Source organism: Etheostoma spectabile, chromosome 2 (assembly GCF_008692095.1).
Source record: "Etheostoma spectabile isolate EspeVRDwgs_2016 chromosome 2, UIUC_Espe_1.0, whole genome shotgun sequence".
NCBI classification, from domain to species: Eukaryota; Metazoa; Chordata; class Actinopteri; order Perciformes; family Percidae; genus Etheostoma; species Etheostoma spectabile.
This window is the reverse complement of record NC_045734.1, coordinates 13,898,319-13,920,319: the sequence shown is the minus strand read 5'-3', so window position 1 is coordinate 13,920,319 and position 22,001 is coordinate 13,898,319. Positions and strand designations below refer to the sequence as shown.

At 41.5% G+C, this 22,001-nt stretch overlaps 2 protein-coding genes across 3 annotated transcripts in view; one reads left to right on the top strand and one right to left on the bottom strand.

Moving 5' to 3' along the window:
- Positions 1-7,355, bottom strand: part of haspin (histone H3 associated protein kinase) — a 23,223-nt gene extending 15,868 nt beyond the window's left edge. For both annotated transcript variants that reach the window (XM_032531239.1, XM_032531230.1), the window contains exons 1-4: positions 6,907-7,355; positions 5,419-5,571; positions 4,864-5,007; positions 2,143-4,060 (exon numbers count right to left, since the gene is read on the bottom strand). In XM_032531239.1, the coding sequence (XP_032387130.1) occupies positions 2,143-4,060; positions 4,864-5,007; positions 5,419-5,571; positions 6,907-7,067 (2,376 nt within the window). In that variant the 5' untranslated portion in view covers positions 7,068-7,355. The remainder of the gene's footprint in view (positions 1-2,142; positions 4,061-4,863; positions 5,008-5,418; positions 5,572-6,906) is intronic.
- Positions 7,356-10,504: 3,149 nt separating this feature from the next.
- apbb2b (amyloid beta (A4) precursor protein-binding, family B, member 2b) overlaps positions 10,505-22,001 on the top strand; it is a 46,831-nt gene continuing 35,334 nt past the window's right edge. The window contains 1 exon segment of the mRNA XM_032531341.1: positions 10,505-10,631. The gene's annotated coding sequence lies outside the window, so the exon portion shown is untranslated.

The window sequence follows — 22,001 nt, the reverse complement described above, 5'->3', positions numbered from 1 at the left end:
ACAATTTAATGCTTTTTAAGGCCTTAATTTTAGGAAACGTGATTTAAGACTTTCTAAGACTGTTTAAGGACCCGCGGCCACCCTGATTGCTGCATATTAGGGAGGCAACATGACTCTTAGACACAGATATCTGAAAATTTAGTCAAACAAACCAAAACTGTTCATGAGGGTGGATAGCACCGAAGATAAATTAGAAGTTGTTTTTCTTATCTTGTCACTGGAATGAACAAAGCCTTCATTAGAACCTTGAATATGGCATCAAGTAGCATCGCATTAAATACTGGTATGTTAAATCACTGATATTTTGTGACCAGCCCAAATATCAATTCAACCTTCCAGGCTCTCTACATGTACAAAAAAAACTTTGCAGTTAACTTGAAATTATTTTTGTTGACACCTAGAATGGATAGACACAAGCATAGTCTCAGATAATAATAAATATTTGACAAAATTAGGTGATGTTTAAATATGTTCTTGTATCATAAAACCTGTAGGAAGCCACATGAACGTGATGCTAAACGTCATCTTTGCCAGGAACGCATACAAAATATTATATTTTGCTATGGGATTTTAGATCCAAACCGCCGGGGATGCCGCCTGACACCCAGTTCGTAATACTGCAAAATCAAGGGCTTTCATCAGTGGCCTATAGGCATCGACTTAACCGACATTTATATTAAAATCTTCAAGATTATTACTTTAAATACTGCAGGTGAACAGCATCTGGCAGACACAGTCACCACATTTAAGAGGAAACTTAAAACTCTCCTCTTTGATAAAGCTTATGGTTAGGGAGTGAGGAGTTGCAAGTCTGCCTAGATCGGCGGGGGAGGGTGTATAGCTACAGACACGGCACCCCTTCTCTGCTTCTCTTCTTAGTCGTCAGATTTATCCTATGAAGGTAAATATGGTACAAAACGTGAGAGCGCGTAGATGTGATGTGAGCACTTGTAGAATATGACTTGAGAGCTTGTAAAAAAAAAAATCTGTACTCGTATTTTTTTCTTCTTCACTTCAGTCACTTTTCCAGTATAACCACAACTCAGTGATTACAACCTCTTGAATCTGTTGTTGCAATGTGGTCTCTCGCGTCACACAGAGGCGAGTCTGCGAAAGTCAAGGGCGCAGACTCGCCGCTGTGTGACGCCAGAGAGCACACTGTAGCGCATCTGTCAGTACAGATTTATTTTTTATTTTTTTACAAGCTCTCAAATCATAATCTACAAGTGCTCACATCACATCTATGCACTCTCACATTTTGCACCATATTTACTTTCATATCATCTACCAACCCTTATAGAACTGGCTCAGGTTTGCCTTGCACCAGCTCTGAATTATGCGGTTATAGTATTAGACTGCCGGTGGACCTCCTTTGACACACTGATCAGAGATCAGTCCTTTCTCTTTCTATCGGTGTGCATCCATGTCTCACAAATGCTTGTTACTAACTTAGCTTAGTTTTTTTTGCCCAGCAGTTTTCCATGGATTAGGGTGGCACCTAAATCATGGTTGCAGCTGTCCAGGGGATTCTGCTCCGCGCCCTGCATCATCCTGCAATGCCCTGCAGTGCCCTGATACACCCTGTAACATCCTGCAACAGCATGAACTACTACAACTTCTGTATCTGGTCATTGTTCCATTATCTTTATTGTGACTATTGCCATTGTTCATCACACCCCCAACCGGCACCACCAGACACCACCTACCAAGAGCCCGGGTCTGTCCGACGTTTCTGCCTAAAAGAGTTTTTCGTCACCACTGTCGCACTAAATGCTTGCTCTTTGGGGAATCACTGGAATTGTTGGGTCTTAGCAAATTATAGTTAAGTGACTTGAGAGAACTCTTCTTTTAACTGATTCTATAATTAAAATTTAAATCGACTTGAATTGGTCGAAAAGGGCTATAGCTGACCAGTACTTTCACTTTTTAACTAATAATTTAGTACAAAGGTTCATCGCTAATTCCGACAGTGCAAAATAAGGTCTTTACATTGCTTACTTTGTCTGACAAGGGCTAACCAATAATCATTAATGTCAATTAATATATATGTCAATTAAATATATCAGTCGGTGATAGACATTCAGTGAATAAACAATGTTTCAGCAGTACTGTGCTGTGTGTTTGTGTGCATATTGTTCCCACCCGTGGCTGTTTGTGTTGTGTGGAGATCAGCTCGTTGATGCTGCCGTCCACAGCCTGTCTGCCCGTCTGTCCAGTCCTGCTCCTGAACACGTGTGTGCTAGCACTGCTTTTGTTTTTCCAGCGACTCACACTCAGACCGCTTACGCATGCCTTCCTGGTTGTCCCAGGACGGTCCGTGGACGTACTCCTCCTTTTCTTTTCTTTAGGAGCCAGATGTGTCTTTTTTCCTTTGGAAGAAATGTTGGAAGAGTTCTTCAATTCTTCTTTGTCTGAAGCAACGTTATTTTCAGAGCTAGTTGAGCCTTTCTTTTTCATGTTGATTTCATTACAGGGATAGGTGTCACTCTCAGACTGGTGGTTATTCTTTGTCTGGTCCTCACTGGCCGAGTCTGACGCATCTGTGGGCACTTTAAATGTGTCTTTAAGCTGCAGAATTTCTTTTAGTTGTGAGAATGTTACTCTCTTTACCCCAACAATGGCTTTGTCAGTTAAACATTTCTCCTTTAGAGTCTTTGTGAGCAACGCTGCCCTTTCTTCTGTTTCTGGGTCTTTAGACAGTGTCGGAGCTATCGGACTGTAAGATGTGAGATTTTCTGGTTCCTCAATGTTATGTGTATAGTCATTGCCAGACTTGTTTGGGTCTGAATTCTGTGGTGACAAAGAATTTTTTTGAAGCTGACCTGTGCATTTCTTGGTTAGACTTTTGTCCTTTAATGCAACAGCAAACGGTGTTTGCACAGAGCTGTTGGCTGGTAATTGTGTGCCCATGATAGACTCAACGCTGCTGTCTTTGTGGTAGGTAGATTCAGCACAGAGTAATGATTCTGGCTGTGCCATGGATTCCTGTATGGAGGAGTGTTCAGCTGATGGTGAATTGTTGGCGCTTTGACTGCCAATCGCTGAAGCGACATGTTCAGAAGATTCAAAACTAATTACTGACTGTATATAATCACTGGTTTTCATGTTTGTTGCAGATAAATGAAGATTAAATGATGATTCTGAAGAACGTAAAATGTCAAAAGTTTGACAGCTATCCACAGACAGTGGCTGTTCACTTGTTTGCTGGCAGTGGGCTGAGCTTGAACGTTCCAAACAGGAGGAGTAGGTTGTCTGACTGCATAGCTGAGAAACAATGATGCTGTCCAATCTTTCTAGCTGCACCGAGCAGTGCTCGGTCAAACATTTCTCCTTTAGAGCCTCTGTTAGCCACCCCGATCCTCCGGCTGCTGACACAAAATGACTTCTCCTTTTTCTTTCATCGGTGGAGAGCAGACTCAGACTTGGTAATTTCTCAGCATACTTGCTTTTTGTGTCTTCACCATAGCTTTTGGCTTCCACACTACAGCTACTTGTCTTATTAGTGATCCTGGGCTGCAGGTCTGGTTCTTGCTTACCAAGGCTTGAAAGCAGCTTCTCCCCAGAAAGATGTCCAATGGGTGGGGCAGAGCGTGGTGCGGAGATACGCTGCCCTGGTGAATCTACGTCTTCTTGGAATGTGCTGAAGACGCCTATACAACTCACTGACATGGATAGGGGGGTGGAAGATTGATCATTTATTGATAAGGGTTTAAGGCGTGGCCCTTTGCTGAAGGAGCCTGCTGAGGGCGTGGAGCAAAAGATGGGTTTCCTGGGGCAGGGTCCGAGGCTTTGATCTGTCAACTCATTGGGGGATATCTCTCGGAAGGGGTTGATGGCAAAGCCAGCAGTCCCTGCAGCATTCATTGAGTTCTCTGCACTCGATACCACATTTGACGGCGGGACCCTCCTTGCCCGAAGAATCCTCCTGGCAGTCAAACCTCCAGAAGTAAAGTCATCTGAAGAGTTGAGCATACTGAACGTTGAATTAGGGAGTTGGGGTTTGGTGGCAGCAGCGTGTCTGCGGCGGGTTACAAAGCGGCCCGCAGAAAGAAGATGATCACTGAGAAAGAAAAGAAAGAAAACTAAAGTTATCACAGCGGCAACGGTTTGATCTTTTGTCGCAGTGATAAGATTTTTATTGAACCCCAAAAAAGGGAAATTCTAGTGTTGCAGCAGCAAAATATCAGACACACAGCACTCAGAGAATATACATGAAATAACAGGATCCAATGTACATGAAATAATAATAGTATAGAATATATGAACAAATAATTTAAAATGTATACAAGTTGGGAATAAAAATAAAAATGTACAACTAGGTACAAGGTAAACAGAAATACCGTTGCATCACCCTGCCTGATGATGTTGCATTGTTAGGCCGAGTTAAACCTTTGTCGCAGGTTGACCCTGTGTTTTTTTTGCAACTGACTGTGCTGCCGGACTGCCTCAAATGAATAGGAAAGTTAGGTTGATTTTAAGCAGTGCCAAAGTCGGTCTGAACACAGCCACAGATAGCAGACACTCCTCTGCTAATTAATAAGGTGACAAAATGGATTTGAAGACATCATGTTGGGCTCTGGTAACTGCTGACGGGTATTGTTATTTTTGACATTTTAACAAGCAGCCCTAGATCTGAGATCTCAAACCGCAGCATGCGCAATGAGTTATTCACAATGAGGATATTTTAGGAACTGTTGAAAACAGTTGGATCTGCTTGAATGCACAAGACCTCTGTTAATGCCAGTATTGTCAAATGTATCTTTGCAGACACTGTTGTCCTAACAACAAAAAAGAACCACAAAACCCTGTACATGCTGACAATCATTCACATTGTGTTCTGCTCATGCCGCTTTGTGCACAGACCTGGATGTCTTGCTCTGCTGAGCAGGCTGAGGACAGAAGGGAGCGATGTTCTCCTCATCAATGCTGGTGTCTGTCAAACATAAGATGGCCTTTTTCTTGCCAGGACCTCCTGCTCTACGCCTAGCAACGCCAGTCCTCCTCTCTCTGCAACAAAAAAGGGATGAACATGTTAAGGGCAGTGATGATACAATATCAACATGAATTTTCTCCTGGCAGTGTTGGCTGCTTTACCACTTGCCTTCTTCACTATTATCATAAAGAAAATAAATAAAACCAACCAATGACCAAGGTAGAACATGGGGCATTAGCAAGTAGATTAGGGAAAAAAATGTTAAGACATTACATGAAAAATAGAAACAAGGATATTTTGTCTCTGCTGTGGAGGACAAAACTTTTATCACACAATATTATAAAACCTTGTAGTGTAATGAAATCTGACTGGGAATGCAATCCATAACTGTTATGTTAATAATCTAAAATTGGTTAACAGTTTACAAAATGCAAATTAATAATAACATCTCATTAAAATTGCCAGGTGCATTTTTATTCACAGACCTGGTTGTCTTGCTCTGCTGGACAGGCCGAGGACAGGAAGGAGGGGTGGGAGTCTCCTCATCACTGCTGCTGCTCTTTTCAGCCAGACATAGCATGGCCCTTTTCTTGGCAGGACGCAACGCTCTGCGACTAGCAACACTAGTCTTCCTCCCTCTTCTCACAAAATGAAAAAAAGGATGCACACATTAGGGGCAGTAAGGATGCGGTATCGAATGTGGGAGCAAGTAGGCGTGGGTCGGGAAAAGATTTGAACGATAAATGGCCTGGAATGCGTAATCTTAGCTATTTTAAAAACCAATTTACCGTATTCCTGTTTAATAAAATATGCCAATCCTATTGGTGGAATGGTTTGTGTACATACCATTGCTTCAGCCTAATTCAGATAGCTTTACACTTGAAGAAGAGCCAGCCCAATAATGGATTTTTGAGGTAGATACAGATATTAATTTTTCACAGTTTAAATATTTTGATGATTATATATTAGTAGGACTGGGCAATATAGAGAAAATCTAATATCACAATATGTTTGACCAAACACCTTGATATTGATATTGCAACGATTAGTGTGACTATAAATAAGCACTATAGTGTTACTACAAAATAATTACACAATGAGATTTTTGATAAATAATCATCAGTAATGTGGCTATAATGACTAAGTGGGTAAAGGCAAATAATAGAACAGTTACAACAGTCTTGTAAGTTCATAACATGACATAACTTTACTGTAATGCAACCTTTAAAACCAGGAAAAGACAACACTTATGCCATATGATGATATCCAAAATCTAAGACGATATCTAGTCTCATATCACGATAGCGATATACCATCGATATATTGCCCAGCGGAGTCCTTGATCAGTGATTGGTTAGGAGCTAGACATTTTACAGTTGACAAACTAGTGATACTCTGCGGCACTGTTTCTAAATGACATTGCTGTACTGCAGTTGTGTGTGGATTATCAGCTGCTCACATGCAGAATGCGCTATGTCAACTCATATGTACGAACAACTGTGATAAACACGAAATAATCCAATGATAATATCAAACATGCCGACAAATCAGTCATACTCTAACTTAACGACGTTCAAAATCAACATTTGGTTTTATTGTGTGACTATTTTGCTTCCATGTCGTCATTCAGAATAGTGTGGAAAAAAACATCCAAAACACACATTCAGGTATTTATTTTACTACACTTCGCCCATTTGCGACAGTAGATTTCTCCTAAATTCACCAAAAAGCTAGCATTAGATAATATCTCATTTGCATAACAAGAAAATAACAGACCATTTTTTTTAATGGATGGAACCAACTGGGGAAGTTTAATGATATCTAGATATTAGCTAGTTCTTGATCATATTTCCTTTATCGTCCTAGTGTCTCCCCCACAATCACAACCGTACTGGGTCCATGGAGACAGGCGCCAGACTTTATCATGTCAGGCTTCATCCCAGACGACTGAAGTGAAGCTCGCCCTGACATACCTTGACATCGGAGGTTTTGCGGGTTCAAAGACGGACATATCACCGTCTGTTGAGCATGTGCTGTCGAAGGCCTGCTTGCGGTTTTCCGGTGAGATCCAGGCGGACAGCTTCCGCCTCTCCTTACCGTAGGTCTTCAAAAATAACGGCTTTAATGGCTTCATGTTTCAAATCACAGATATAACCGTGCCAAACGTATTTTATGTCAAATTTAATAGACCACCAGCATTAACATCCGCTAGTTCAAGTTAGCCTAGCTCGACCTTTTGCAAACTGTGCTAATCATATCAACGCCCTTACAACTTATCAACAGTGATCTTTGAAACGTATTGGAACTCCATTTAATTAGCTATTTTAACCCACTTCAATGGTTGAGAGTCTGTTATCCTGTTTAGTATGTTGTTCATTATTTTCCCGACTGGAATGAACCCGCACCGCGGACTTCTGCCTGGAAACCGCCCGCTTCCTTTTCAAACGGCTGGCTACTGATCGCTGATTGGTTAACAACGTGTGACGACGCCAGCACAGCACCGCCTGGTGGATTGGAGTAGTTGCAACTTTGAGCTGAAGGAGAGAGGAAGAAACAGCTCTTTTTATGTGTAGCAAACACTGACATAAATGTACACACATTTCCAGCGCGTGTATAAAGTTGCAATATTCAGTATTACACTAAATATTTACGAAAATGTTTTTGTTGTGAAGTTAAACGTTTGGATAATTAAAGTTATAGGCCTGCACATGTAGGCCTACTATTCAGACCAAGGAGAAGGTCTAGAAGTGGGGACCGAATCTTGTTCAACCAGGCCAGAAACACACCGACAAAGGAGATTTTAGTAGCAAAGAAAATCTACACATTTAAAAGCTGAAACTGTGGAGATGACAGTGGCCAACACTGTGGATTCCTTCAGGTTTCTGGGATCCTCAATCTCCCAGGACATAACGTACAATATTGCCACCATCATGAAAAAGGCCCAGTAGTTATTGTAGATCTGCAACGGTTATTTTCATAGTTCATTAATCAGTTGATTATTTTCTCGAGTAATTGATTAGTGGTTTGGCCTATGAAATGTCAGAAATGGTGAAAAATGTCGATCAGTGTTTTCCAAGGCCCAAGACGACGTCCTCAAATGTCTTGTTTTGTCCAAAACTCAAAGGTATTCCATTAACTATCATGGAGGAGTGAAGAAACCAGAAACTATTCACATTTAAGAAGCTGGAATCAGGTCATTTTTTTATATTTCCTTAAAAAATGACTCAATCTGATTATCAAAATAGTTTAATTTATTTAAAAACTAATTGATTAATCTTTGCAGCTCTAAGAAGATGTACTTAGTGCACCAGCTCAAGGAGTTCAAACTGCCTCATGAGCTGCTGATTCTTCTACACTGCAACAACCCAGTCTGTCCTCTGCATGTCCATCACTGTGTGGCTCGGATCAGCCACCAAACAGGACAGGAACAGACGGTCAGGACTGCAGAGCCTGCCCCCCATTCAGGAAATAAGCAGGTAACATCACTGCAGACCCTTTACACCATGTAACACCAAACTACACAAAGTCATCTAGTCCATGTATATCTACATTCTTTATTTATTTGCACTATTTGTATACTTTACAACCTACTGAACACCTGGCTTGTTTATAGACATCAGTAATTACAAGTCTAACCACCAGGTGTCATCATTTCATTAGACTGTACTGTACTGCCCTTCATTTTGGGAATATTAATTGGTATGCACTGGCAGTGGGCAACTATTTGCATCACAAATAAAATAAGTCATACACAGTCTTCATGACTGTTATTTATCTCATGGTGCTGTAATGTAAAACTATATTGGCATGATTAAGCAATAATTAATTCTCAGCTCAGAGAAATGTGGTCCTTTCCGAGGTATCCATGACATAACCTGAAATGATCGACAAGTGAAAATCTGAACCTCTTGATAGCGCTTGAGGAAAAGTCAGGAGGTCACCAAAGTCAATAGGTTTCATTGTAAGGAAGGCACATGTCTCAACCCAATTCTCTGACATTTCACTCAATGTTTTGACTAAAATATGTAATCTGTCATGTGTTTTTGTATGCACATGGTGGCTGCTTGTGTCTTGTTAATGTTCAACCTTGCACATACACCCAACTAGATCTCACTGCCTTCAGTCCTCTGCTAACTCAGATTTCAACAAATTAAACTGCAATTCCTACTTTGTGCCTTTGCACTTCTAGACCGTAAACTACAAATCATGTATACCGTAACCACACTGCCATTTCTTCGAAGCAAAGTGGCTTACAATTTGTTTAATCCCTTTCCTACCTCCAAAGTCAAATTGCCTCCCATTCATTTTGACTTGAAAGTAGCTCAAAGGTAATCAAATGACTCATCTCATATACAACTCCAGAATAGACAAAATGCTATTCAACAACAAAGTGTTCTGGGACTGTGGCCTGAAGATATTTGATCCAAGTCTGTTTTCAGCAAGGAGAGGACAGGAGAACTGCATTTTCTTCTTCATTTACAAACAATATTTACCCTAAATGCACACAATAAACCTTAAGACCTGAATACTGCCAAGTTAGACCAAAACAAGTATAAAGTTTAGAACATTTAAGATGGTTCTAGGTGGTTCTCATTGCAAGGGAGACAGTAATTCCTTTAGGCCATACACTTTTTCTTCTTCTTTTTTAAAAATAAACATCCTGGTGAATTTAATTTCACCAAACGATAGAGTGTGTTCATTTCAGACTAAAAGCTGTTTGAGTTGTTCCTTGTCAATATATTTCCGAAGCCACTGAATTCTACCCAATGCTGCCATTATAACGGCTTTGTATTGTTCATTTTGTAGTTATCTGGAAAAATCTAATATGAATGTTAGTTTTTAATCTGTAAATGTATTACCAAGGCCGAATGCTCTTTAAATTTGGCTTAATAGGTAGGACATTGGTTCATAACAATCATTACAAACTGATAACGTTTATTTGTAGGCTGATATTTTGCTATTTGACAGAAGCACTTTGAGTTTCTAAGTGATGGCATTATCATATTGATGGTGTGATGTTTTTATCAACCCCCAGTGTGAATATTTTAAGGTTTTGGAAGACATTTCAATTCAGCCATTTGACTGTGTTGATTGTTTTTTACTTTTTAAATAATGCAGTTATTGAGTGAACCACATTTTGTAAAAATAATAACATACTACAACAACATTATCCAACTTATCTTACTGCAGATGATAGTAACAGCACAATTACTACCATACCCTCATATGCAATAGCACACAGGCCTACTACGTTTCTTCTTGCTATAGGCCTAATGTACCCCACGTTTTCTTTTTCTAACTTTTTTATTAACTTTTCTGGACACCACTTTTAGAATCATTGTTCTAGAGACCATGATCTTGTTAATTTTCTTGGGGGAAAAACTTCCCAAAACATATAGAACACATTCAAGTTAGCATAAGTCCTTCAGTAGGCTACAATGACCTTTTCTAAAGTTAGTTATATTAAAGTAGTCATTTGTAGCCGCGCTCCTACACTGGGATAAAATAGTACTAGCATGGTTAGACAGCAGGCAGTAAAGAGGTGCGTTTGCTTCCGGAGCAGCGTCCCCCGGTTCCCCCTGTTGGCGAACAGCGGCATCTGGGAGGGAGGACTAAAGGAACAAGCTGAGAGAAAACAGAGGGGAGGAGAAACTAGACAGGAGCCCAGCGAGGAGGACGCGAACACACTGGAGAGGAGGTGAGTGATGTTGTATGCCGAGATTTTTCGCTTAAATACGGGGACGTAGCCGCTACAGTTGTCTTCAGCAGTGAATTTGAGTGGTAACGTAAGTTAACTTTCCATAGTCTTCGATGCGACGCATTGCTTTGGTATCTGAGGGGCCCGCTGCTGTGCTGCGAACAAGTCGGGATGGTGGGGCAGAGGAGACCCGGGAGGCTGCGGCGGCAGATGGGGGAATTTATGGGACCCAGTGTGTGTTCCTTTGGGTTTATTGCGGCTGTGTTGTCTGTTGAATGAGTTCTCACGTAGCGTCAGGGAGTAGCGCGTTTGTTTATGAGAACAGACAGAACGTTGTCGCGAGCAACCAGCCGTTGACCACCGCTAGGACAAGGTTAGCTTACTACAACTCGACTGCTATGGTTGGGCTTTAATGGGGGAAACGCTTGAACATAGTTACAGCAGAGGTGTAGGGTTGTGAAACCTCGCGACTCTTAAACTTGTGCTCTTATTTTGTATCTAGAGGGCGGGTAAGTGTCTGGTAAACTGACTAACTAATCGGCCATTTACCAGAAGTTAACTAACCACCCGACAAAAAGAAAAGCGTTTAATTAGCTGGCCATGCCTCACCATCCTAAACACATGATTCACAAACAGTAGCTAACTAGCTACCTAATTAGTTTGGTAGGCTACTTCTTACAAGGCTATAATATGTTAATTCATAACATACATATGTCTACATTTCTTAAAACTGAGATGACCGTACCATTCCATCTCCAGCAGTAAGTTGAAATTTAGTTTGACCCATTAATGTTTATCAAGTCAGAAAATAGTAAAATTAGTTAACAGACCAATACCCAAAGATACTTCAATGTTACATATACAAAACAGTAAAAATATCCAAATCCCTTAAAATATGACAAGCTAGAATGAGAAAATGTTTGGCTGGTTTGCTTCATCAATAACTTAAACCTTTTGATCAATTAACAAAATGGTTTCCCATTTATTTTCTGTCTTCACTGATAAGTTGACTAATTGTTTCAGCACCAGAGGCCTGACAGGTCAGTTGATCCTATCCTCCGGGTCCCATTCAGAGATGCTCCCGACTCATGGCTGTATACTGTGTCTTCTTGTCCCATGCAGGTCTCTGCTGAGCAACACTTTAAGTAATAAAGAGGTTCATTGTAGCACAAACAACAATAAGGAGGGTATTCTCTCGCCTTGCGTACATTTCGTGGAATAGTCTGGGGCTTTAGGCCATGCAGCCCCTGGGAGTGAGGCCGAGGCTTGTGTTGGTGCATAGTGCTGGCTGGACGCGGCTAGCTAATCGTTTCCATGCCTTGCTCGGGTAGTTTCTGCCAGGCCCTTGAGATAATACACTTGTTTGTCTTATAAAAACATGGCGCCACTTAATAGCTTGTTTATGTTATGTGATTTAAGGAATCTAGAGAATGATGTGCGAATAACTTTCCTGTTGTAGGTAAGGAGGGGGCAGAGATAGCGTTCAGATATGTTCTGTGCATGAAGAGGTAAAGCAAGAATTATTGTTGACTTTTCCTTTCAAAACCATTCACTTCTGGTGATCAACTGATTGACTTTCACAAGGACTGGATCTGTTGTTGTATAGTAGGAGTATATGAACTTGGGAAACGGTTTGTGTAGTATACTACTACGTGGGTTTCTAAAAGGGAGAAGGAACACTGAAGTTGTTGACAATAACATGAATTAGCTAAGGACCTGTCTGCTGTTTTTGGAGTGCACCACTGAGGCTTCTCTCCCTCCCTGTCTCTCTGCCTTTCCCTCCTGGTGACGCTGGATCTCGTGCATTTTTTTCTGCATCACATTTGTACTGACACGTGTGCGTTCTTATGTGTACAATTAGGAGGTGTGTTCATAAAGCATACTTGTGATCTTATAAGGTTTACACTGTGGCATTGGTTTGTTAATAGTATAAGTGTGAACCAAAAGAATGAACATGTCACTGATTGTACCACCGGAGTTGAAATGGTGCACAGTCATCCGCTCATTCTCTGTCACTGCCTGCATCCCTCCCTCGCCCTGCTGGCTTGCTCTTCATCCTCTCTCTCTCTCTCTCTCTCTCTCTCTCTCTCTCTCTCTCTCTCTCTCTCTCTCTCTCTCTCTCTCTCTCTCTCTCTCTCTGTGTCATTGCTAATTGCTTAAGGCTCCTGGGCTTTTAAGTTAAGGTTTATATTCTGTCCCTCTTCTCCTTTTCTGCTCTTTTTCACATCAATACTCTTTCCATGGTTATTTACTCTCCCTCCGTCTGTAGCATTTATATACAGGAGTTGCTGAGTATGGAAAAAGTGACTTGGACATTTATGGGCCCAGTTTTTGGCCAAGCACTGCAGACTGTTCTAGTGTGCTTGTGTGCATGTTTGTTTAGCTTTGGTGTTATAAAAGCGCCTCAGTTTTAAGATGGCCCCTCTTATGCTGAGGTAGCTTCTACCACAGAGGCAAAATAGAGTATACATATGCATTTACTCATACTGTACACAGTGCACAGACCTATCAATTCAGTCATGTAAGCTGTCACCTTGTGAAGCTGTGAGCATGTCACACACCCAAAAATACCCCACGATATCTCAGCTAGCCCCAAAGTGCTCTGCAGATTGGATGTAATTATGTTGGCCAGATTAGAAAAATGTGTTTATGTGGTGGTGGGACTTCCTTTCCCTGCACCAACCTGTTAGTCTGTGTGTGGTCATGCATAACAGCTGATGGGAAAGTATGGTGAAAGTGTGCATGTGCGTACATGCTTGTTTGACTGTCTGTGTTTCTGCGTGGGTGTGTGCGAGGCAATCAGATAAGCATGGCGATCCGTTATCACCACACTGCTTCCCCTGTGAAACAATACCACTGGTCCGCCCTTGACCAAACTAGTGTGTTTGTGTGTGTAGGCATGTGCATATTTGGGTGTCGAGTCTGACCAGTTTGGACAGATGAATAATGAATAAAGGACAGCAGAGAGTAGACTCATCCCAGGCTGTCAGGTTGGTGGGGTTGGGCATAGTTTGGATTTTAACAATTTGGATTCCAATTCGGATTCTTCATTTCGATTCTGGTTCTTATCTATTCTCGATTCCGATTCTTTGAGGGGTAGAGTTGAAATAGTTCACATGCTTAGTTCACAAATGAGAGGAACATTTTATTTTTGATTCAAGGGTGGGTTTCTGTTTTACAGGGCTTTTTCAATGCCACACTAGAGTGCTTACTGCGCTTCATGACTGCAACACAACAAGCGCCTGGCTGCTTACGTTAACCAAAACTTGTGCATATTAAATTGGGAAGTGATGGTTGAATTTGAAACCAAAATCCTCTAACTAATTACAATAAAGAAATGATAATTTTTGAAAAAATTCCAAGTAGGAATCGGTTCTTGGCAAGATAGTCAGACTGCAGTTTGTTTGTATGTATTTATGTGTGTGTGTGTGTGTGTGTGTGTGTGTGTGTGTGTGTGTGTGTGTGTGTGTGTGTGTGTGTGTGTGTGTGTGTGTGTGTGTGTGTGTGTGTGTGTGTGTGTGTGTGTGTGTGTGTGTGTGTGTGTGTGTGTGTGTGTGTGTGTGTGTGTGTGTGTGTGTTGCAGGGAGACAGCCATGAGGTGTGTTTGAACAGAGAAGGAGCACAGAGAGGCCCTGTTAATCCTGTAGGGTGTAAAGCTGAATGATAGGCCCCCCTTTCTCTCTTTTCCATCTGTCTACCTCACTATTTCTCTTCCTTTTTTGACAGTTTTCACCCACATGCTCGCTGCTTATCGCCTTCCTTTTGCTCAGTTTTACATTGTTGTCTTTCTTGCACGTGTGTCAGCTCCTGGCAGCCCTCCCTGATCGGCTGTCTTCTCGCTGTCAAGTCTGCCTTGTGATTGGATCTTCAATATGCATGTTATTCTGCCTACAAATTACCTGTGGAAGCAGGCGAGGACAGACAACGTTTTCCACTTCTGAAGGGAACTACACACGCTCCCACATACACTTTCCTACTCATTTGTTTACATGTTTCTGTTCCTGATGTTGTCTTTCCCACATCGCAGCACTTTTCACAGTAAACCCCCATCACTCCCAGTTCAGCTATATAAGGGTTTTCTCTCTCTCTCCCTCCCTCTCTCTCTCTCTGACCGTCCTCTCTTACTCTCACTGACTTTCAAACACATCACCACACTAGGCCAGAGCCTCAGTCTCAAACCAAGGATTGCTTTCATATATGCTGCATTCAACAGGAACACTTAAGTTCATAGACAGATGTTTAATTTCTTAGCAACTAAGTATTTATTAGAACTACTTGCACATGTGCGACAGGCAAATTTGATGACTTTTTTGATTTCATGTTGAAAAGGAGGAGAGGGCGAGTTTGCCAGAGTTGGCCAACGTCTGCGTGAGTAACGTCATTGACACTTGTGTGTCTCGTCTTCGTAGTGTCACACTCATCATTTAGACATGCGGTTGCACAGTGCTGTTGTTACCACGTTTTTGTGAAAATCAGGATGTTGCAGTCCATAATACATTTACGAGCGGTGATCTGGATCATGTTTTTTGTTTGCTAAAGACAGTACATTGGCGATGAGAATGCTGTGTAGTAATAGCCAATAAGGAGTTAGCCTTAGCCTAACGTTAGCCATATTCTCTTCATCCCACCTTGCTTTAGATCTTATAGACTTACAGTCTATTGTCCTCACTCCAGCTTGTGTGCGCTTCCGGTCGGTGGAGCTGTGTTGATAGACCTTGGCAGGTCTCAGACCAAAAGAACAAGATTTTATTTCAGTATCACAACTGTGGGATATCACTTAAATTCCTGTGCTTTTACTGATTTATTCACTAATTCACTAATGTCAGCTCCGACATTTCCACATGCTGCGGTACCGCTCACTGGGTGAGAAAGGTACAGACAGCAAAGATCGGAGACCACTTCTTTAAAACAAAAACAAAATCCATAATTAGGCTGCCTCACTTTACCTCGTGAAACCAAATAGTGTTTGTGTGAGTGTTGTGAGCTCCTCATCACTCAGTCTTTCCCAAACAGGGTGTTGGATACTTAGTTAGATACTCCCCCTTTCCATGGAAAGTAAATCACCTTAGATATGATCGTTGTTTCAGTGTACAACACAAGAGAGACAGAGAGGAGGGAGAGAGAGCCTGTATGAGGCAGGGGCAATAATACAGTACATTGACATCAATAATATTTTTTTATTTTTTTGTGGGCATTTGTTAAGCACCATTGAATTAAAATGTGACTGTGAAGTAACTTAAAACAGCATGTTGTAGTTTCTGTATTTATTCCAAAAGTGTTTATCAGTAAAACAATTACAATACCAGGAAATGTGAAAATTGCGTTGCAGGTCGATTTAAAGGCTCTGACATCCCAACTGCTGACCGTTGGCAGAAAAGGCAGTCGGACTGACTGCCTCCCCGAGTTGGCCAAAAAAGGTGCCTCGGAACACACTGAAACGATGCCGACTGCCGACGGCGGCTGATTGGATGAACGTGTTGCGTGGGGTCTGGTTTCTCCGGAAATTCAAATCCAGACTGTCATGGCAGCTTGTTCAGAATACAAACTTATATTTTACTAAAATAGTTCACCGTAATGTGTTTCTGAAAACATTTTAATTGAGAAATAGGCCATGCAGTTGCTGAATCGGTCTTCATTTCACCTCAACAAAGGTCAATTTAAAAGATTTTCATCAGATTTTTAGAGACTCTAGTCATTCTCATCTCATTTAGATTGGTCATTTGAGTCAGAATGCTGGCAGTTGGCCAAAATGATGATTATACTCAACCTCTTTTCATTATATATTTAATTACAATGTCACACAGCTCTGTTACACTAAAGGCCTCTTTGCATTCGCCGCAGCCAACCTGTTGCGCACCAATGTTATATCAAAATGACGTAGATCTCACTGGAGCTTGAGATGTTCTGATGTAAAGAGGCCTTTACTGTAACAGAGCTGTGTGACATTGTAATTAAATATATGAATGAAAATAGGTTGAGTATACCTAATATTTACATCCGATACAGCCTAAAAGGCTGGTATTTGTATCGGGAAGTACTGGAGTTTATGCACCGATCCAATACCACGTAATAAACCCCTAAAGAAAATCTATGTTCTTTTTCCAATATAACTGACTGTCAAACTGGATGAAAAAAGAAAGTTGTACGGCGTTCATTGTTTGTGTTTGTTCATGTTTTACAAAGAGTTTAACCCGGGCCAGACTGACAACAAATCACATCACATCATATCACATCCATACAGGGATAGTAGTATACAGTTGTTGAAACAGAATAAAATATATAACACGCTTGTATCGGATCAGTTCTCTGTATAGGCCAATACGCAAGTTCAAGTATCGAAATTGGTATCGGGAAGCAAAGAATGGAACCGGACCATCTCTAACTGGAGCGCCAGCATTTTAAGTATGGGATCAGAGGTCGTGCACCACTCTATTCTTCTCAGCGGCGCATGAAAAAGCGGAAACAGGAAGCGTGGACGAGTTCAAGGGCAACCGGATGCCAGGACTCTGAGTAACTGCAAGCCTTTCTTACTAAGAAACTTACTGGGTTAAGATAAGTTATTTTATGGTGAATGAAAGGCGTCATCCAACAAAGTAGTTCATTGAATCATTTTGCAGACATTCTGAACATAGACAGTTAAAGAAATGGACCAACCGATTCCGTTGTTCTGGATGGAGACCAGGGAAGGATATTACAAGCACTTTTCTGGCGATGGCTGAGCGTTACCGCGCAGTCTCCAACTGAGCTTGACGACGTAGATGTGACGTGAGCAACGTGTCTGAAAGTGATAGGTCTTCTGGTAGCTGTGCCAAGAAAAATCTCAGTCATTCCCAATCAGCAGAGACGGAGTGCAGGTATATCTTAGGAGATAACATAGACATAGGCTAATTACTGCTCTATAAAACACTGCAGCAAGCCTCGCCCACTATTTGTAGCTGACACGGACTAACAACTTCCCCACTCTCCCTTCTGTTGACAATTAACAATTAACCTTCGATGGAGTCTGTGAATTGTATGAAAGTCATTCCTGTGTGATGAATGCACAGGATGACTGGTGATAGGAATGTTGAATCATGATCACAGTCATTGTGGTGATTTGGGTTTACATCATATCCTGTGGTGGGAGTAATAATAAGCTAACATCTGTGGTAAGGATGTGATGCAGTGGTTCATACAGCTGCAACAACACCAATATGTTATTTAGAAACATTAGTTTTTGTCGACAATAATTGGAATTAATTCAACAGTGTAACTTTGATAATCCACACAGTGCTGGAATTTGCCTCTTGGCTTTGCACTCTCTTGGCAACACAAGCGGAGAGGCCGTCTTGGCCCTGTGTGTGTTTGTTCCCAACATGTTGGCGGTACAGTGCTCCTGGTACAGCAGCCGTGGTCAGCTAGCTGTATCATCCCTGTCCAAAACCAATGCCCTGTCAGAGAAGAAGGCTCTGCTAATGTTGGGAAACAACAACGATCACTTCCATTGGTTGAACGGGAGAGAGACGGAGGGAGGAAGAGACGACAAGAGCGAGGGAGGGGATGGTTTAAAGGATTGGCGAGGGAGCGATCATTGCAGTGGTGTATGTGGTTCCTTTGGCAGAGATGGGACATTCCTCTTCTGATGAGTCACTATCTTTCTGATACATTTTCTTTTCTCAGATCTCGTATGCTCCCCTTTTCCCCTCGGAGTGTCTCCTCTTCTAACTGTTAACATTGTCATTTGGTTAAGTCAAAACTGCCAGCCAATCAGATCAGACTAGGCTGTGATATCAGTGCAATCTTGTGACATTATTATGAAACAGCTCGCCACAGGCTTTATAATGACATGTGAGATAACAAGGCCATTTTGAACTCAAAGACACACACACACACACACACACACACACACACACACACAGTCTGACTAAGCTGTGTCGTTTTTGTCTAGACTTCCCTGTCCTCGGATGTCCTGTCACATCTCGGCTATATATAGGATCCACAGTCTCTTCACTGCTTGTGCCCTCGCCTTGAATTCAAAAGGCCTTTAGTTCATGTTCCTGTCTGTGTGTCTAAGAAAGAGAGAAGGGTTTTTTAATAAATATTGCTGGCCTCCATCGATACTGAAAAGTGAGTGCTTCAAGACTTGCACTCAAGTAGAAAAGAGGCACAATCTTAAAAAAGAATCATGAGTCATGTTAACAGAACTATCTTTGCTGATAACAGAAAATATGAGAACTTGCAGTCTAATCAAAAATAAATAAATAAATAAAAGTCCCATGACATGGTGCTTTAGGATGCCTTTATATAGACATTAGCGGTCCCCTAATGCCATATCTGAAGTCTCTTTCTCAAAATGCAGCCTTGGTGCAGAATTACAGCCACTAGAGCCAGTCCCACAATGAGCTTTTCGTAGTATGTGCCATTTCTGAGTCTGTAGCTTTTGAGGGGGGGAGGGGGGGACTTTTACCAACTGCCTCTTTGCTCATTTGAGAGCCATGATGTCTCTCTCTCATGGGTCGGCCAAATTCTCTGGGCGGGCAAAGCAGAGAAAGGGGAGGTTACCTTGCCCCTTATGACGTCATAAGGAGCACGGTTCCAGATCGGCCCATCTGAGCTTTCATTTTTTCAAAGGCAGAGCAAGATACCCAGGGCTTGGTTTACACCTATTACCATTTCTAGCCACTGGGGGACCATAGGCAGGCTGGGGGAACGGGTATTAATGTTAAAAAAAACTCAAAGTTTCATGGCATGGGACCTTTTAAACACATCCGAAAATATAGATAACAAGTGAAGAGATATTTAGGTATGCAGTGCATTCAAATTCAACAGGGTAGTGCACTTGATACAAGGGTTCCAGACTGTCTTTGTTTACTGGAAGCACTATAGCTCCTAACTAAAAAAATGTTTGGGGCACAGGCAGAAAATGTAGAGATGCACACCTTAAATCGACTTGCAACACAATTTTTTACTTTTCCTTGTATTGTAACGGTTTTACTGATAAATACTTAATAATAATAAATACAGAAACTACAACATGCTGTTTTAAGTTAGTTCACAGTCACATTTTACTTAAATATTGCTTAACAAATGCACAAAAAAATAAAAAAATATTATACTATATATATAATATACTGTCAATGTACTGTATTATTGCCTCTCTCTCATACAGGCTCTCCCTCCCTCCTCTTTGTCTCTTATGTGTTGTACACCGAAACAACGATTTCATGGAAAGGGGAGTATCTAACTAAGTATCCAACACCCTGTTTGGGAAAGATTGAGTGATGAGGAGCTCACAACACTCACACAAACACTATTTGGTTTCACGAGGTAAATATATTTGGCAGCCTATATGTATTTTTTTTCTTCATAGAAGCAGTCGCCGCTCACTGCTGTAACATTTCTACCTCTCTCGCCCCAAGTGAGGGAGCGTCATCATAGTGTGTAGCAAATTTTGGAGCTGACATTAGCATTAATGGAAAGATCAAATCAGTGAATGCTCGGGGTGGGGGAAAAAATAGATTCTTAAATGCATAGAAATTCTCTCTAGAACGATTGCTTGATTCTGAAAAGTTAATAATCGATTATTTAAAGAACAAACAAAAAAAACAGTGCCTGAAAGAGGATAGGATAATGGACAACAACTTAAAGTTTAGGCAAGAGTACAGAAAATAAAACACAAAAATGGCCAAAAAGGAGAAAAAAAATTGTATTTATACACATGATATAATAAGGCATGCATAAAATAACTAGGCGAAACACATATAGACTGTTCATCTACTTTACATTACATCTGACCACCTCATGTTTCATGTTCTAAGAAGCCAATCATCCACCTTTAAACATGACTGAGCCTTTGAGATGGAAAATTACTGTGAGAGAAGGTGACTTTCACAATATGTGTGTGTGTGTGTGTGTGTGTGTATGTGTGTGTGTGTATATACATATATAATGTGTGTGTGTATACAGTATATGTGTGTATATGTATATATAGACATGCTCTACTTGTTGTTCTCTGATTCTACTCTTGGCACAGCTTGTTGCCTTCAACTTCACATCCAGGAAAGAGTTGTGGTCTCATTACGGCAAAGTCGCACTGGATGCAGCTGAAATGGGACTTCCCTCCTTTCAGTGTGTTTTGCTTTTCGTGGTGTACTCTTTCTCCCCTCCCTCACCACAGGAAAGAGGGGCTGGGTTAAGCAAGAAGGAAAAGGGGTGGGTGGGGGGGGGGGTTATCTGGGAATGGGGGGAGGGGTTACTGCACTGTTGCTCCAAAGTTTCCCAAATCCAGGAAATCGTCTCTTGGCTTGTTTCTGAAATGTTTCTTTTCCACGTCACAGGATTTCAAAGTCTGTGAATGTGTGTGTGGTGAGACTTCTGAGTCGGTTACAGAACCATTTAACTTCTGTCACAACCTGTAGTGTTTTGGCTTTATTAGCTGGAGTTCATTCATTAGGTGCGTGCCATGCCTTTTACTCTGTAACGTCCCGAGTCACAAACAAGAAAGTGTTGCAGGTAAATAAGTAACTTTTGCAGGTGACACATTTTTTATTTATATACAGTATGCAGTAAATATGTATAGGCCACTCACTCTCACCGTGTTTGTATTTCCATGTTGTGCAAATGGAACGTGTATGCACATGCTCACAAATGGTCATCACTCTGTGTTTTTGTGCACGTGCGTGCGTGTGTGCGTGTGTGTGTGTGTGTGTGTCTCTGTTTGTGTGTGTTTTATCTGCTCCTTTTGTTGACCAATCAATGTTTTCTGCTATCAGTTGCCCTAACCCACCCACCCAAAAAAGAGACATGCCTGAGATTCTTTGGCACACCCTGAACATTCCTCACTGCTTCCCTTTCTTTTGTGGTCATTTTGTCTCTTTCTCCCGCCCATGGAAACCACGACAGCGGAAAATGTGCCTTTTGCTGTATGTTTACAGTACATTGTGACATTCATAAATTCACACACACAGAACCAGGGAGACTCTGCAATTCTCTGAGTGTACTTTAACTACACAAGTGGAATTATAGTGGAGCTATTTCTGTCTGTCCTTCACACTCACTATACACTGCTGCTGCAAGGACGATGTATGGCCATGGGAGCCACCACAGAGCTTTCTGCGAGGTGTGTGTGTGTGTGTGTGTGTGTGTGTGTGTGTGTAAGATTGTTTGGTTTGGCTACAGTCTAAGTCAGAGTGTTACTTTGTCTCTGTTATTTCCCGTTATTGACAATAAAAGGACACAAACAGTAACACACACACAATAACTGGGCCTCCTTGCTGTTCTACGCTTCTGCTGTTATTTTGGAAACATTCTGTAGATGGCGGTTGTTGTCTTTCCTGCTTCTTCCTTGTTTTCACACACACACACACACACACACACACACACACACACACA